This window comes from Chiloscyllium plagiosum, chromosome 5 (assembly GCF_004010195.1).
Source record: "Chiloscyllium plagiosum isolate BGI_BamShark_2017 chromosome 5, ASM401019v2, whole genome shotgun sequence".
Taxonomy (NCBI): Eukaryota; Metazoa; Chordata; class Chondrichthyes; order Orectolobiformes; family Hemiscylliidae; genus Chiloscyllium; species Chiloscyllium plagiosum.
Window position 1 is genome coordinate 10,990,042 of NC_057714.1, and position 17,544 is coordinate 11,007,585.

Genomic DNA, 17,544 nt, shown 5'->3' on the forward strand with positions numbered 1-17,544 from the left:
TACTAATGTCAGGCTAATTTTAATGTTTGTTCAGTGTGAGAAACATTAGCGCAGTTTGAATTTGAAAACTTCCTTTGAATTTACTGCTAAAACACCTTGAAGACAAATATCTGCAAATGCCTTACTACAAAGCCACCCCAAATTTAAAACTTGTTCCGTGGTATAAGCAATGCAATAGCTCCCAAAATTAATTTATTTACAATTAACTCCACATAGTGTAAACACCATTGTACAGATCAAAATAAGATACTTGAGCATATAAATAGAAGTTACAAGATAACGAAAACTGTAGGGGAAGTGTATTACAACTACTTCCCCAAAGTAACCTTTTAAAGGACACATCAGCTTGACTAAGTAGATTACAGGATGTTGTCCCACAGTATGGTTGACAGTTTTAAAAAGTAAACAAAAATATTACATTACTATAGCATAGTAATGATAAAGGAAATGTATGACATGCGGTTGTTTTATTTAGTCAAGAAAATTGCAAGGTCGTGCAACTTTACTGCTTAAAAATATGTATTTCCATTACAACGCGATTTAATATTCTTCAACATAGCAATATTCAATTACAAAAGAAAGCCTTCTGAACAAATTCATTAGGACAGTTGCAAGGAGTCTAGCCATTTTGTTGCGATTAACTAGCTTTAGTAATTTTCAAACTTGTCTCCATGTAGGACTCCCAACGAACACTGCAATCCTATCTTTATTTCTAGCAGCTAACATCAGAAATCACAGAAAAAAAAGTAGCTAAAAACGGCTTTAGAGGAAAAAAAAAGGACATTGCAAGCAGCAACATAGAAGTTTAATGCTTCCTTCATAGATCTAATGACATTCTGGATCCTCTCATGAATTCCAAGGTGTGGGAAACCACAATTGAAACTTTTATTAACATAGTACACTTTTTTCTAATCGTTATACTTCCTTTCAATAATCAGAGAAACATATTCCATAAATCACTGATGATTAATCTATTTTCTAAATTCTCTACTAAACAATTTCCTATTTCTCTGTAGTTGGGAAAACAGCAGAGAGGGGAAAAAAAGAGTTTGAGACTGGTTATGTCAGATATCTATCAAAAGCACTGGCTTGCAATATTCCCAATTCTTGGAGCAGGAAAAGCATACTTTCTCCTTTGACTGATCAGACTTCAATACAGGTAGAGGAACAGATGGGGGGGCCTAGGTGCATTAATAAATAAAAAGTACAAGGACTCTGGGTAATCCAAGATGGAGAACAGGAAAAATTTGAGGCTGTAAGGGCTGCTCCTTTTTGAAGTATTTTTCGCATTAGAGCTGCTTTGCAGGAGAAGTAATTACAAAGCCGTTGCTTTGTTTTGGAAATTTCGGGAAAAGAGATCAAAACAACAGCTCTTTAAAAAGGAGGAAGTGAGACAAAGGCAGAGACCATGTAGTCAGTGAATCAAATAAGAAAGAAACCAAAACTGCTGTCTGACACAGCAAATCTGCATGGCTACTGTCTTTGCTTTTTGAGTTCAAGTATCGCTGGATATCAGGGCGCATCTAAGGAAAATTAACAAACAGCAAAATTTACAGCTGACCTTGAGAGCTCACAGCACGGGGTACCTAAGTGCATTTTTTTGTTTAAAAGCGCTATTTTGCTGTTCCTTTTCTTGATAAATCTACAATAATGAGTAGAGTGGGTTCTTTTTTGATTATATTCTTTGTTGAGATCTGTCTCTTGATTAAAAATATAAAACATAGTAACTAAGTTAGCCTGTAGCAGTGTTTTATAGAGCAGTGACTGTGCTATTTTCTAGGTCTGCAGAGTGACGTTCTCTTCCTGCTGCATGTGGAAGATTATGAAGAGTTTCCAGATTACTGATGATCATGTCTGCAGGAAGTGTGTTTGGTTGAGAATCCTATCAGATTGCATGGATTTGGTAGAATAGCAGTTTGAGGCAATGAGGAATTTACAGGAGCTAAGGGGTGTGATGGATGGCAGCTATAGGAAGGGAGAAAAGCAGCAGATACACAGTCAGGTAGATGGGTTAACTCCAGGAAAGGTAGGAGAGGGAGGAAAGTAGTGCAGGAGTCTCCTGTGGCTATCCCCCATCTCAAACAAGTATGCTGTTTTGGAAAATGTAGGGCATAGTGGACTCTCAGGGAAATGTAGCACCAATAGCAAAGTTTCTGGTATCGAGACAGGCTCTAATGTAATGATGATACATCAGGTTAGAAGCGAGCGATTGTAATAGGGGACTCTCTAGTCAGAGGCACAGACAGAAGTTTCTGCGGCCAGCAGCAAAACATCAGAATGGTGTGTTGCCTCCTTGATCAAGAGAGAGTGCAGAATATTCTCAAAAGGGAAAGGGACCAGTTGGAGGTTATTATACATATTGGAAATAACGACATAGGAAGGGAAACAGATGAGATTCTGAAGGGAGAATATAGAAAGTTAGGCACGAATTTAGAAAGGTCGTCTTTGAGAGTAATAATATCTGGATTACTCCTGGTGCGATGAGCTAGTGAGGGTAGGAATAGGAAGATAGAGCCAATGAATGCATGGCTGAGGAGTTGGTGCTGGGGAGAAGGATTCACATTTTTGGATCATTGGAATTTCTTTTGGGATTGAGGTTACCTGTATAAGAAGGACGGATTGCACCTGAATTGGAAGGGGACTAATATATTGGCAGGGAGATTTTCTAGAGCTGCTTGGGAGGATTTAAACTAGTAAGGCGGTAGGTGGGACCCAGGGAGTGAGTGAGGAAAGAGATCAGTCTAAGACTGGTACATTTGGGAAAAGGAGTACGTCAAACAGTCAGGGCAGGCAGGGATAGAGAATGAAGTAGGACTGATAAATTAAACTGATAAATATCAATGCAAGACGCCTAACAGGGAAGGCAGAAGAACTCAGGGTTGAGTTAGGAACATGGTTCCGGATGTAAAAGTTAAAGTTTTAAATTGAAGGAAAGCTAATGTTGATGGTATTAGGCAGGAACTTTCAAATATTGACTGGGGCCAAATGTTCGCAGGTAAGGGGATGGCTGGAAAATGGGAAACCTTCAAAAATGAGATAAGAGAATCCAGAGACAGGTGAAAGGCAAGGCTGGGAGTTGTCAGAAATGCTGGATGACTAAAGAAATTGAGGTTTTGGTCAAGAAAAAGAAGGAAGCATATGTCAGTTATAGACAGCAGATATCAATGAATCCTTAGAAGTATATAAAGGCGGTAGGAGTATACTTCAGAGGGAAATCAAAAAGGAGTCATGAGATAGCTTTGGCAAATAGGATTAAGGAGAATCCAAAGGGATTTTATAAATATAGTAAGGACAAAAGCGTAATGAGGGACAGAATATGGCCCCTCAAAGATTTGTAAGGCAGTCTGTATGTGGAACGGTAGAAGATGGGAGAGATATTAAATGAGTATTTTGCATCAGTATTTAGAGTGGAGAAGGTCATGGAAGATTTAGAATGTGGGGAAGTAAATGGTGACATCTTGAAAAATTCCTGAACAAAGGCGTATGCCCGAAATGTCGATTCTCCTGCTTCTTGGATGCTGCCTGACCTGCTGCGCTTTCCCAGCACCACACTCTGGACTCTGATTTCCAGCATCAGCAGTCCTCACTTTCCAAGTTGTGAAAAATATCCATATTACAGAGGTGGTGGTGTTAGATGTCTTAAAATGCAAAAAAGATAGATAAATCCCTAGCACCCAATCAGGTGTATCCTAGAATGCTGCTGGAAGCTAGGGAGGTAATTGCTGGGCTCCTTGCTCAGATATTTGTATCATCGATAATCACAGGTGAGGTGCCAGAAGACTGGAGGTGAACTAACACGCTGCCACTATTTAAGAAAGGTGGTAAGAAAAAGTCAGGGAACTATAGACCATTTGAGCCTGACATCGGTGGTGGGCAAGTTGTTGGAGGGAATCCTGAGGGACAGGATTTACATGTATTTGGAAAGGGCTGACTCGGGATAGTCAGTGCGTGGGAAATCATGTCCCACTAACTTGATTGAATTTTTTGATGAAGTAACAAAGAGGATTGTTGAGGGAAGAGCAGTGGATGTGATTTAAATGGACTTTGGTAAGGCATTTGACATGGTTCTTTATGGCGGATTGTTAGTAAGGTTAAATCACATGGAATACAAGGAGAACTAGCCATTTGGATGCAGAACTGGCTAAAAGACAAGGGTGGTGGTGGAGGGTTGCTTTTCAGACTGGAGGCCTGTGACCAGTGGTGTCACAAGGATCAGTGCTGTGTCCACTGCTTTTTATCATTTATATAAATGATTTGGATGTGAACATAGCAGATATGGTTAGTAAGTTTGCAGATGACACCAAACTCTGAGGTGTAGTGGACAGTGAAGAAGGATATCTCAGACTACAATGGGATCTTGAACAGATGGGCCAATGAGCTGAGGAGTGGCAGATAGAGTTTAATGTAGATAAATGTGAGGTGCTGTGTTTTGGAAAGGCAAATCAGGGCAGGACTTATATGCTTAATGGTAAGGTCCTGGGGAGTGTTGCTGAAGAGAGAGAGCTTGGAGTTCAGGTTCATAGTACCTTGAAAGTGGAGTCGCAGGTAGACAGAATAGTGAAAGCAGCATTTAGTATTCTTGTCTTTATTGGTCAGTGCATTGCATATAGGATTCAAAACAGCAGAACCTGGGGTTGGCAAAGGGATTCCAAATGCTCAGGCAGGTGTAAATGTAATTCACAAATATGATTAATGAAAACTGCAGCACAGATAACACATATTTAGGATGAGTATGAAGGGAAAGAATCCACACACTGCAGCTCCTCAGCAACGAATCATCCAAACATCTTGGGACATGGATAATCAGTATGTCTTCACTGTCTAAGTTGACATGTAGTCCCTCAGCAGAAATGCAGTTTTGCATCCCCTTTCTCCATGCTTCAGGTCTCTCAAAGATTAAAAATTGATGTTTAAACATATGCATGTGTGCAGTTGTGTCAGAATGAAGAGATCTGAAACAAAATTATATTTAAAGACTAAGACATAGCATTCGATTCACAGTTGCAGTTGGAATACCTTTGTAGCTTCGGATTCGCAGTTTTGTGAAGGAAAGAGACGTCATCTTAAAAGTACAGCATAGTTACAGTAGGATCTGATCATCAATAAGCTTGAAGAAAGTCTCGAGAAGCATGGGCTTTTATGACCAGAGTTTAAGACATGACCAAATAAAACTAACTATGATTAGATAAAGAAAGAAAAGTCTTCTTTATTGCTCAGCTGAAGGCATCAGAAAGCCAAACTATGATAATCACAAAGCAAATTAAAGGTTAGGTTTAAAAACTTATTGATAGTCCTCCAATTATTTTAAAAGATTATCCTTTCCATAAACAGCAATAATGTTCATTAGAGGATATGTGAGGAGCAACAAAAAAAAAAGATAAGGGAGGAAATTTTCCATTTTAATTTGGTATTTTGTCGAATGACATTCACGGTGTCCGGTCCACCATGACTCAGTGATTTTTCTCTCTCAATCTTCTGCTCTACCTCACATTAACAATGCAACTGGGCTCTTGCGCATCTTTCACAGAGAATTGTATAGCTAGAGAACCACATGTGCTTGCCACTGTCAGCTTCTTCCAGCATTCAAACCATTGGCATATCTTTTGCACCCTCTCCAAAGCCTCTGTATCCTTCCTATAGAATGCGAATCAGAAATGCACACAATGCACCAAATGTGGCTTAATTGAAGTTTTATACTGCTGCAACATGACGTGCCAACTTTTATGCTCAATGCCCCAACTGATAAATGCAAACATGCCGTATGCCTTCATTACCATCTTATCCATTTGTGTTGCCACTTTAAGGGAGCAATGCACCCTTACATCCTTCTATATAACAACGTTCCACTTACTGTACACTTTCCTCTTGCAATTGACCTCTCAATATGCAATACTTCACATTTGTCTCGATTAAGTCTGCCATTTCTCCATGCAACTTTCCAACTGATCCTATTATATCCTTTGACAACCACACCAATCTTTGCAGTGTCTGCATACTTACTAATCAGACCACCTCCATTTTCATCCAAATCATTTACATATTTTACAAACAACATCAGTCCCAGCACTGATCCTTGTGGAGCCTCATGGATCAGTCAGAATAACACCCCTCCATAATTATCTTTTGACTTCTTTGACCAAGTTAATTTTGTATCCATGTAGACAACAGCAACTGCCCTACTATCAATCACCTTTGTCACTTCCTCAAAAAACTCAATTGTGAGAGGAGACTACTCCACACAAAGCCATGTTGACTATCTCTAATAAGTCCATTCTTTTCCAAATGCAAGTAGATCCTGTCTCTAAGAATCATCTCCAATAATTTTCCCACCACTGATGCAACACTCATTGGCCTAAAATTTCCTGGATTATCTTGGTTGTCCTTCTTAAGTAAAGGAACCATATTAGATATTCTCCAGACTTCTGGGACATCATCTGTGGTTGAAGAGGTTATTTAAATGTTTCTGGTCCGGTGATCCTTCCTCAGATTTGAGTTCTGAGGAAAGGTCACTAGACCTGAAACATTAACTTTGATTTCTCTGCACAAATGCTGCCAAACCTGCTGAACTTTTCAAGCAATCTCTGCTAACTAACAAACAAATCTCCTCCCTTGCCTCCCTCAGTATCCGAGGAAAGATCCCATCAGGCCTGGGGACTTATCTACCTGAAGTGTTTTTCAAGATACCCAACAGTCATCCTCCTTAATATCGATGTGCCTCAGAATATCAATATACCTCTCTCTAACCTTACCGTCCACATCCTTCTCCTTGGTGAATACCAATGCAAAGTACTCATTAAGGAACCCACCCACTTCCTCTGACTCCTTGCATAAATTCCTCCTTTGTCCTCGAGTGGACCTACTCTCTTGCTCCTAATATACATATAAAATGCCTTGAGATTCTCCTTAATCCTACTTGCCAAAATCCACAACCACCTAAGGAAGGAGCAGCTGTTCCAAATAAACCTGTTGGACTATAACCGGGTGTAGTGTGATTTTTAAAATTTGACTACTTGCCAAAGACATTTCATGGGCACTTTTAGCCCTCCTAATTCCTCCTAATTTCTTTCCTGCTTCCTTTATATCTCTCGAGAGCCTTGATTGTTTTCAGTTTGCTAAACTTGATATATGCTTCTTTTTCTTTTTGACAGAGCTTCCAAGGGTTCCCATAACTTGCCAGCGCTTTTTTTCCTCCTCACAGGGATGTGCTGGTTCTGAACTCTTATCAACTTGCCTTTAAAGGGCTCCCACGTCAGATGTGGATTTACTCTCAGACAGCTGTCCCCAATCTAATTTCTCCAACTTCAGCTTAATACTGTTACAATTAGCTTTCCCCCAGTTTAGCACTTTCATCCAAAGACCAGTCTTATCCTTATCTGTAACTATCTTAAAACGTATGGAATTATGGTCACTGTTCCCAAAATGCTCTCTCATGACCTGACCAGGCTCATTCCCCAATATAAGGCCTAGTACGGACTATCTGCATATTGTTTTAAGAAGCTCTCCTGGATACACTTAGCAAATTCTGCCCTATGTAAGCCTTTGTTACAAAGAGAGTCTCATTCCATGTTGGGGAAGTTAAAATCACCCAATACAACAACCCCATCATTTTTACATTTTTCCACGATCTGCTTACATAACTGTTCCTCTATTTTCCACTGGCTATTGGGAGGCCTATAGTATAGCCCCATCATAGAGGTTGCAATTTTCTTATTCTCCTTTACAACACCCAACTACAGGCTTTAAGCTCATCTGTCTTACTTGTTATACGCCTTGCATTAAAATAAATGCACTTCAGACATCAGAGCTACCATGTTCATTAACCTGGCCCTCGCCATTATTCCCATCAAACTTGAGTTAACCTTTACTTTCTCCAGAATCACTCTGCACACACTCTGACCTGCTGCTCTGGTTCCCAACATCCTGACACAATAGTTTAAACCATGAGTGGCTCTAGCAAATCTCCCTAGTAAATTGGTGCCCCTCCAATTTATGTACAATTTATCCTTGTACAAATCCCAATTTTCCTGGAAGAGATCCAAATGAAGCCCTCTCTCCTACACCAGCTCTTTAGACATGCATTCACCTGTGTTATCTTCCTATTTCTGGCTCACTAGTTCATAGCACAGGGAGTAATCCTGAGATGACAATCCTATTGGTCCTGTTTTTCAGTTTTCTGCCTAACTCTTTAAATTCCTTTTGCAGAACCTCATTTCTCTTCCTGCCTCTTTTATTAGTACCAATATGGACTCATACTTCTGGCTGCTTATCTCCACCTTTCAGAATATTCCATGCCTGCTCAGAGATATCCTTGACCCTGGGCATCGGAGAGGCAACACAACATCCTGGAGTCTCACGCACAGCCACAGAAACCTCTATCTATGCCCCTGACTATGCAAGTTGCCTAACCCGACTGCTTGCCTACACTAAGAAAGCAACTCAAGATCTGTAAGATACATCTTCTGTTGTTGCACGAGTTATGCGTAGAGTATGCTCTACATGCAGACTGTGCAATTCTTAGGTGTTCATGAGTTCCAAAAGGAAAGTGTTGAAGAACTGAAGTCTGAAAGAACACATGAGGAGAACAGTGGTTTGCTGATAGAGACTTGCATGGGTGTACAGTCATTTAGGATGGCAGCCATGGAGAATGCAGGACTTTGTTGTGGCCGGAACAAGTATTGGGAACCACAGTCTCAAGTACCCACTCTGATTTACATATCAGGAAATTGTCCATGTCATTTCCCAGGGAAGAAAAGGCAAATTGGAAGTGATCTAAAAGTAAATCAAGTTAGGGCTTCAAGATGCAAGTGCATGGAAATAAGGTAGTCCTCACTCAATGGCGAGATTCAGAAATTGCCCTTTAAGACTTGAGGGAAGGATCCCAAATGTTTTGCACGAGGAGATCAATTTTTTTTCCTCTGTATTATCCACATTTCTTGCCACTGCTCATGCAGCATTAGAAAAGGGAAAGATTCCACCCTAAGCTGCTAATGGAGAAAAATACCAGTGTGGCTTGCTGAGCTGAATGTCCTGCGTGTACGGAAACATCCCATAATTATATTCTAATCATAAACCATTAAAATGGAGTATCACAGTTAAATGAAATATTGAAATTAGTGGAATTTAACTTAATACTCTGCTTTTGCCAAAGTAACAACATGGGTGGTTGACTATTCAGGGGGCCCAAAGAAAGGGCCATCATTCTTATAATAAAATTACCAATACTAAAATCATGCAAAAGCAAAACAACTGACAAAAGAATTTGCTCCAACCCACAACAGTGATTTGTATTTCTTCACTGATTGAAGCTGAAATTCAAACTAATATCCCTGCTGTTAAGTAGTTTTGAAGGAATGAATCATTCTAACCTCAATTGTTATTCCCACTGACCTGCTGAAACTTGTCAGGCATTTCAGGAATTCAGTGAAATGTGTAGAATATTTGGAGTTCAAGCCACAGAATTACTAAGAGGTTCAGTAAGAAGTAGGAACTAAAATGCAAACAAACCTCAGGCCATCACTATGGAATGGGGAAACCAGTTTCTAAAATTTTACAAGTGACATTGAAAATATGTTTAGTGCAGAAACACTGCATTTAATTCTGAATGGTAAACAAGCTCATGACAAAATGTTGGATTGTCACCAAGGACAGTAAAGACGAAAATCTGGGACAGTGAACTGATCACCCTTTATAGAACCTATTTCATTCCATGGATTCTAGTTCAATCCAGCAGATTACCAACAAGCCAAAGATGAATGTCATCCAAACATTGCCTTAATATAGAATTAAATTGCATTTGAGGTCACTTTTACATTCAAAATAGTGTATTAATATACAAGTTGGAAAAAGGCACCAAGATTAAAATGCTAAGCAACTTATCTTTAATATTAATTCTGACAAGACTAAAATGATCAATTGCAGAGACAAGCAAAGAAATTGTTCAACAGAATAAGAGATTAGTCAGAAATGATAGTAGTTTAACTGAAAAATTGAATGCATACTCAAAATCAATAACTTGTACTTGGTTTTGCCTCACTAAACAGTTTCTCTGCCAGTCTTCAATTTTAAAAAAATTATTGCAGTATATGAATAAAACAGGGATATTGTTCAGAATACAATGGGATACTAAGTTATACCCCAAACTCACTTCCAAATGCAAGATGCTCAGATCCATTACCGAAATGATGAATACTGCTATATTTTACACGATGCATCACTTAGAGTCATAGAGATAGACAGCACGGAAACAGACCCTTCGTTCCAACCCGTCCATGCCGACCAGATATCCCAACCCAATCTGTTCCCACCTGCCAGCACCCGGCCCATATCCCTCCAAACTCTTCCTATTCATATACCCATCCAAATGCCTCTTAAATGCTGCAATTGTACCAGCCTCCACAACTTCCTCTGGCAGCTCGATCCATGCACATACCACCCTCTGCGTGAAAATGTTACCCCTTAGGTCTCTTTTATATCTTTCCCCTCACCCTAAACCTATGCCCTCTACTTCTGGACTCCCCAACCCCAGGTTAAAGACTTTGTCTATTTATCCTATCCATGCCCCTCATGACTTTGTAAACCTCTATCAGGTCACCCCGCAGCCTCCGACGCTCCAGGGAAAACAGCCCCAGCCTGTTCAGCCTCACCCTATGGCTCAAATCCTCCAACCTTGGCAACATCCTTGTAAATTTTTTCTGAACCCTTTCAAGTTTCACAGTACTTTTCCGATAGGAAGGAGACCAGAATTGCACACAATATTCCAACAGTGGCACAGCCGCAACGTGATCTCCTAACTCCGATACTCAATGTAGAGAGATCAAGGGCTCTCCTGCCCGAAACGTCGATTTTCCTGCTCCACGGATGCTGCCTGATCTGCTGTGCTTTTCCAGCAACACATTTTCGACTCCTGTACTCAATACATTGACCGATAAAGGAAAACATACCAAACGCCTTCTTCACTATCCTATCTACTTGTGACTCCACTTTCAAGGATCTATGAACCTGCACTCCAAGGTCTCTTTGCTTAGCAACACTCCCTCGGACCTTATCATTAAGTGTATAAGTCTTGCTAAGATTTGCTTTCCCAAAATGCAGCACCTCGCATTTATCTGAATTAAACTCCATCTTCCACTTCTCAGTCCATTGGCCCATCTGATCAAGATCCTGTTGTATTCTGAGGTAACCTTCTTCACTGTCCACTACACCTCCAATTTTGGTATCATCTGCAAACTTACTAACTGTACATCTTATGCTCGCATCCAAATCATTTGTGTAAATGACAAAAAAGTACAGGACCCAGCAATAATCTTTGTGGCACTCCACTGGTCACAGGCCTCCAGTCTGAAAAACAACCCTCCACCATCACCCTCTGTCTTCTACCTTTGAGCCAGTTCTGTATCCAAATGGCTAGTTCTCCCTGTATTCCGTTAGATCTAACCTTGCTCACCCATCTCCCATGTGGAACCTTGTTGAATACCTTACTGAAGTCGATATAGATCGCATCTACAGCTCTGCCCTCATCTATCCTCTTTGTTACTTATTCAAAAAACAAAATCAAGTTTGTGAGACATGATTTCCCATGCATAAAGCCATGTTGACTATCCCTAATCAGTCCTTGTTTATCCAAATACATGTACATCCTGTCCCTCAGGATTCCCTGCAACACTTTGCCCATCACCAACGTCAGGCTCACTGGTCTATAGTTCCCTGGCTTGTCCTTTCCACCTTTCCTAAATAGTGGCATCACGTTAGCCAACCTCCAGTCTTCCGGCACCTCACCTGTGACTATCGATAATACAAATATCTCAGCAAGGGGACCAGCAATCACTTCCCTAGCTTCCCACAGAGATCTAGAGTGCACCTGATCAGGTCCTGGGGATCGATCCACCTTTATGCGTTTCAGGACATCCAGCACTTCCTCCTCTGTCATATGGACATTTCTCAAGATGTCACCATCCATTTCCCTACATTCTATATCTTCCATGTCCTTTTCCACAGTAAATACTGATGCAAATATTTTGGCAGTTACTTCGATCACTTAGAAGCGTTAACACCAAAGTCAAAGGTCACAAGTCAAAATCCACGAGTGTGTATTCCAGACTGACAATTCAACGTAGTACTGAATGAATGCTTGATTGTCCTTCATAATACATGTTCAACAATTTGCATATTTAGCTCACCATAAAAATTTCCATGGCACTGTTTTAAAAAACAAAATGCTTTAGTATAGTGGCATACATTCCTCACTCAACCAATTCCATCTAACCTAGGTAAAATCCAATTATTTCCTATTTATATATATTTTTTAAATTCATTGATGGGATGCAGGGGCCACTGGTTAGACCATACTTTACTGTCCAAATTGCTGTGGGCCTGGGGTCACATGTAGACAAGAGCAGGTAAAAACTGCAGACTTCCTTTCCCAAAGGACATAAATCGACAGTGGGTACTTGGTCACCATTAGACCAGATTTTTATTTCAAATTTTGATTGAAAATTTCACCATCTGCCATGGCAGGACTGGAACTCATGTGTCTAGAACACTAACTTGGAATTCTGGATTACCAGTGGAATTGACATCACCACTAGGTGACCACCTCCCCAATGGCCCTGTGCAGAGGGTGCCTGGACTCTGGCTTTATTCAACCAAAATAAACTAACTGATCATCCAATCTCATGTTTTGGGAACAAATCTCCTGGCGTGCCTACCAGATGATAGACAATCCACAAAGCTCATGATTTGGAGATGCCGGTGTTGGACTGGGGTGTACAAAGTTAAAAATCACACAACACCAGGTTATAGTGCAACAGGTTTAATTGGAAGCACGAGCTTTAAGAGCACGGCTCCTTCATCAGGTGGTTGTGCAGAGCTCCGAAAGCTAGTGCTTCCAATTAAACCGGTTGGACTATAACCTGCTGTTGTGTGATTTTTAAACTTTGCACAAAGCTCAGCATTTATTTCAGATAGTAGTTAAGAAATTAGCACAATGTTTCAGGTCTGAAGTCACACATATATCTCACACTTCCTAGCTTGGAATTTCTGCATTCAGAGAGGATTTAACATCCCCAAAGTTATTGGCTGATGACTGGAGGTTTCCATTCAAAAGCAAAGCAAATCAAATTTGTGCAGATAATGTCTGCAAAGTGATCTCCTTCAGCGTTAACTTCAAAACTAACGCCATAGTTCATTTTCTTCTGTCTGCACTTATGATCCAAATGATATTCAAAATTGCAAGCTAGAAGTTCCAGATGGAAAGGGTATCAGTCCATATACAACTGTAGCAGGAAAACAGCACAATTCAGATGATCTATTAGATTTCTGCCCCATTTGCAGGAACATGGAAATTTCACGTCTATCGGTTCTAACTACATTTCAGCAATAGTTCAAATTTTGTCTTCTGGTGTATCCCAGTGTATCAGGTAGACCTTCTGCTTATTACATTTGATGTGGGCCACACCAAATCTCAAAGGTATAAAGAAACAAAGGCTACTGGCTTTGGAGAGCCAATTATCTCTGTATTGCTTACCCACCGTATCTTGTAAGGAAAAGTACTTTGTGGATTAAATGTCTTTGAGATGAATACTTTCTGTTTCACTGCAGTAGAGTGGCAAGTTATCACCAATTTTTAAGTGTTTAAGCAAGGTGAGTATACCTCTATTGCACAAATATATTTATCGTTTCCAATAAAAACATATATAAGGACACTTCAATGACTTTTATTCTCAGTGACCAAGTCATGCAGACTTGGATAAAAGTCAAGAGTGTGGTGCTGGAAAAGCATAGCAAGTCAGACAGCATCCGAGGAGCAGGAGAATCGACGTTTCAAACATAAGCCCTTCATCGAGATAGGTAGTTGACGGTGTGGGGAAAGGTGACAGGTCGGAGAGGAGGGTGGAACGGATAAGTGGGAAGGAAGATGGACAGGTCAAGAGGGTGGTGCTGAGTTGGAGGCTTGAGACTGGGATAAGGTGCGGGGGGGGGGGGTGGGGATGGGAAATGAGAAAAATGACATTGATCCCATATGGTTGCAGGGTCCCAAGACTGAACATTAGGTGTTCTTCTTCTAGGTGTCAGGAGGAGGGCTTGGCAATGGAGACGGCCCAGGACCTGCATGTCCTTGGTGGAATGGTAGGGCAGTGGGGTTGGTTGGTGTGGGTGCCCCAGAGATGTTCCCTGAAACAATCTGCAAGTTGGCGTCCTGTCTCCCTAATGTAGAGGAGACCACATCAGATGCCACGGATACAGTAGATGACACGTATGGAAGTACAGGTAAATCTCAGTCGGATGTCGAAGGATCCTTTAGGGCCTTGGACAGAGGTGAGGGAGGAGGTGTGGGTGCAGGTTTTGCATTTCTTGCAATGGCAGGGGAAGGTGCCAGGAGTGGGGTGTGGGCTGGTGGCGGGCGTGGATCTGACAACAGAGTCGGAGAGGGAATGGTCTCTCCAAAACGCAGGTAAGGGTGTGGAGGTGAATACATTCCTAGTGGTGGGGACTGTTTGCAGTCCTCACTTCTACTAGACTTGGATAAAAGTAGAAGACATCTTCCATCCCACCCAGATTGCTGAACGTTCTCATCCTGCTTTCATCACACCACAAGCTGTGCGAATAAATCACCTGATCCAAAATCATAACCCTCACTAACCATACCTCAATGAATGTACAGCTCAGTGAGTACATGCTGGAGTTAAAAGCAAAAAACAAATCAGTTACCAAAGGAAGTAACTACTGGAGTTTAAATTAATCTTGGAAAGGTGAGCAAACATCAGCTATTGAACAGCAAATAATTTAGCACAGCAATTCAGCTACATCTGAGAAAGGATGTTAGACTTTTAACAAGAGGAAGAGACTTACACTCCTATAAATGTGTGCTTATCCTAGCCTCACAGAATGTCCCTTTTTAGATAGAAATTTAATTTGTTATTCTAGATTTGTAACTCTCACAATCTCATTGTCAAATTGATTTATACATGGGATAAATTAGTAATTTTTCAAATTGAAGGTATTATAATGAATTATAGCATCCTCTGAGGCAAAGATAAAATTTTAAAAACAGCTTTTTATTGTTGAGTCATCACCTAAACATATCATAACATTTGCATGCAATCGTGCACAATATGTACACAATGGCATAGCACCCTGGATTATTAGGGTTTGCACCAATGAACAATGCTTATATGTGTAAAACTTATGGATTCCCACAGACCTTTTGATAACATATAGTCATCTGGTGTCCAAAGCATCCTTTGTAGGGAAGCTGCGACCTATGTGAGCAACACTTTCAATTCAACTCATCGTAGTAAAGAATACTTAATGAGGCTTACAGGAATGTATTTTCAGAGTCAGGGAGAAACCACTGACCTTTAGAATGTACCCAATTCCAGAATTCCTACCCCTTTTCCTGGTGTCCCCAATTTCCATGTCTGCAGGTATGAGTCTGCATTCCTAACATGGGCCAGCTCCTTCGCAGGGATAGGCATCTCTTAGCCCCTCCCTCAATGTATGCTTCCTTCGCCAAGAGCCCAGAGATCAAATACATTGTTTTCCTTCACAGATAACTGTTTAGCAATGCTCGACTCCCAAATTTTTCACTTCAATCTATTTTGTCAATGATTCAATATTTATTTGCACAATATAAAGAGGTGTCAAGTGTTTGTAGTTTCTACTTTTGATACAAATGGTCTCTTCACTGACATAGGTTTGTAGGAGCGGCAGGACCTTTAATAAATTTATGCTTTCCCATACATGACATTGTTAACTGCATTCTTTAGTCCTACACAGTGGACTTACTGAGTGCACGAGCATGGAAGTTTTGAGTTGGCATGAAGGACCACTGGGTCAGGATGGCATGAAGGTCATGAGGGGGCACTGGAAGAAAGGTGAAAAAGAGTGGAGGTTTGAGGGCTTTAGTGTAAAGGGCCTAATGTTGAATAAAACAACTACTCCCAAAGACCAGAGGATTCATAAAATTGACTATCAAGGCACTCAGCAGCCCCTGTGACCATCTCTAAATTATTTCCAAGGGGCTAATTACAGCACCCACCGCCCTGCTCCTACCCACAATCGAGTGAAAATGTCTTTTTTTCCAGGCATTTCTTTCTGAAGTACGTGCACTAAGCCAGAAATTTCCCACCTTCTGACACCAATCTCCAACATGAAAACCCAGCCTCCAGTGTCGAATCCAGGAAGTCCAAAGTTAAGAATAGATCATTTACTGTACAACCATGTACACAAAGAAACAGAAGAAAAGAAATAGAAGAGAGAAATGGGAGATTTAGAAAAAGGTAAAAGGTACTCTTTCGAAACTCTGTGATAAATGAAACCAGTAAGAATGAGAATTCATACTTCATTTTCAATGGTAGAGAGATTGTTTAGCAGGAATTAAGACTTTTAGCAAACAATTAAAAATTGAGCTGCACGAGAATAGAAAATGCCTAACTTTTTATGGCATGTTTGGCTGGTAATTAATGGGTATGCAATACAACTTCCTGGCATTTATATATTTAATGCCAAGTACCTCGGTTAGCTAAAAGACAGAGCTATACAGCATGGAAACAGACCCTTTGGTGAAATCCATCCATGCTGAACAGATATCCAAAATTAATCTAGTCCCATTTGCCAGCATTTGGCCCATATCCCTCCAAATTCTGCCTGTTCACATACAATTACAACATTTAAAAAGCATCTGGATGGGTATCAGCTTCCACCACTTCCTGTAGCAGCTCATTCCATATACACACCACCCTTTGCATGAAAAAAGTTGCCCCTTAGGTCTCTTTTAAATCTTTTCCCTCTCACTTTAAACCTATGCCCTCTAAGTTTGGACTCCCCCAACCCAGAGGAAAAGATCACTTGGTATTTTGACCTTAAGGCTATTGACCTTATCCATGCCCTTCATGAACATATAAACTTCAATAAGGTCAGGCCTCAACCTCTGAAGGTCCAGGGAAAACAACCTATTCAGCCTCTCCCTATAGCTCAAACTCTCCAACCCTGGCAACATCCTGGTAAATCTTTTCTGAACTCTTTCAAGTTTCACAACATCCTTCCTATAGCAGGGAGATCAGAATTGAATGTAATATTCTAAACGTGGCCTAACCAGTGTCCTGCACAGCTGCAACATGATCTCTCAACTCCTATACACAATACTCTAACCAATAAAGGTAAGCATATCAAACACCTTCTTCACTATCCTGTCTACCTGTGACTCCACCTACAAGGAAGTATGAACCTGCACTTCAAAGTCTCTTTGTTCAGCAACATTTCCTTGTTCTCAGATTTAACTGCATGTGTATAGGGCACAAGGTTATTATTTGATTTAATTCATAAGAGCAGTAAGCACTGATACCCTCACCAGTATTCTGAACAAAAACTAGTGATTCCATTAGTGGACTAAATAAACACTTATAATAAAAAGATAGCAACTGTACAGTTGTTAGAATGTCTCTGGTTCATTTCTTGAAGAACTGAAGAAGTACTTTGCATATATTTTCACTAAAGATACTGTTATAGTCATGGAGGAAGAGGAGGTTCGTTTATGCAGCTTACTGT

At 40.5% G+C, this 17,544-nt stretch overlaps 1 protein-coding gene across 5 annotated transcripts in view; it reads right to left on the bottom strand.

The window, feature by feature from the left end:
* LOC122549716 (apoptosis regulator Bcl-2-like) overlaps window positions 1–17,544 on the bottom strand; it is a 166,797-nt gene that overhangs the window by 95,336 nt on the left and 53,917 nt on the right. The window contains exon 2 of one of the 5 annotated variants that reach the window (XM_043689606.1): window positions 4,923–4,952. The exons of the other annotated variants lie outside the window; for them this stretch is intronic. Within the exon in view, the coding sequence (XP_043545541.1) occupies window positions 4,938–4,952 (15 nt within the window). The 3' untranslated portion in view covers window positions 4,923–4,937. Of the gene's footprint in view, window positions 1–4,922; window positions 4,953–17,544 lie in introns of those variants that run through there. 5 annotated transcript variants of the gene reach the window in all.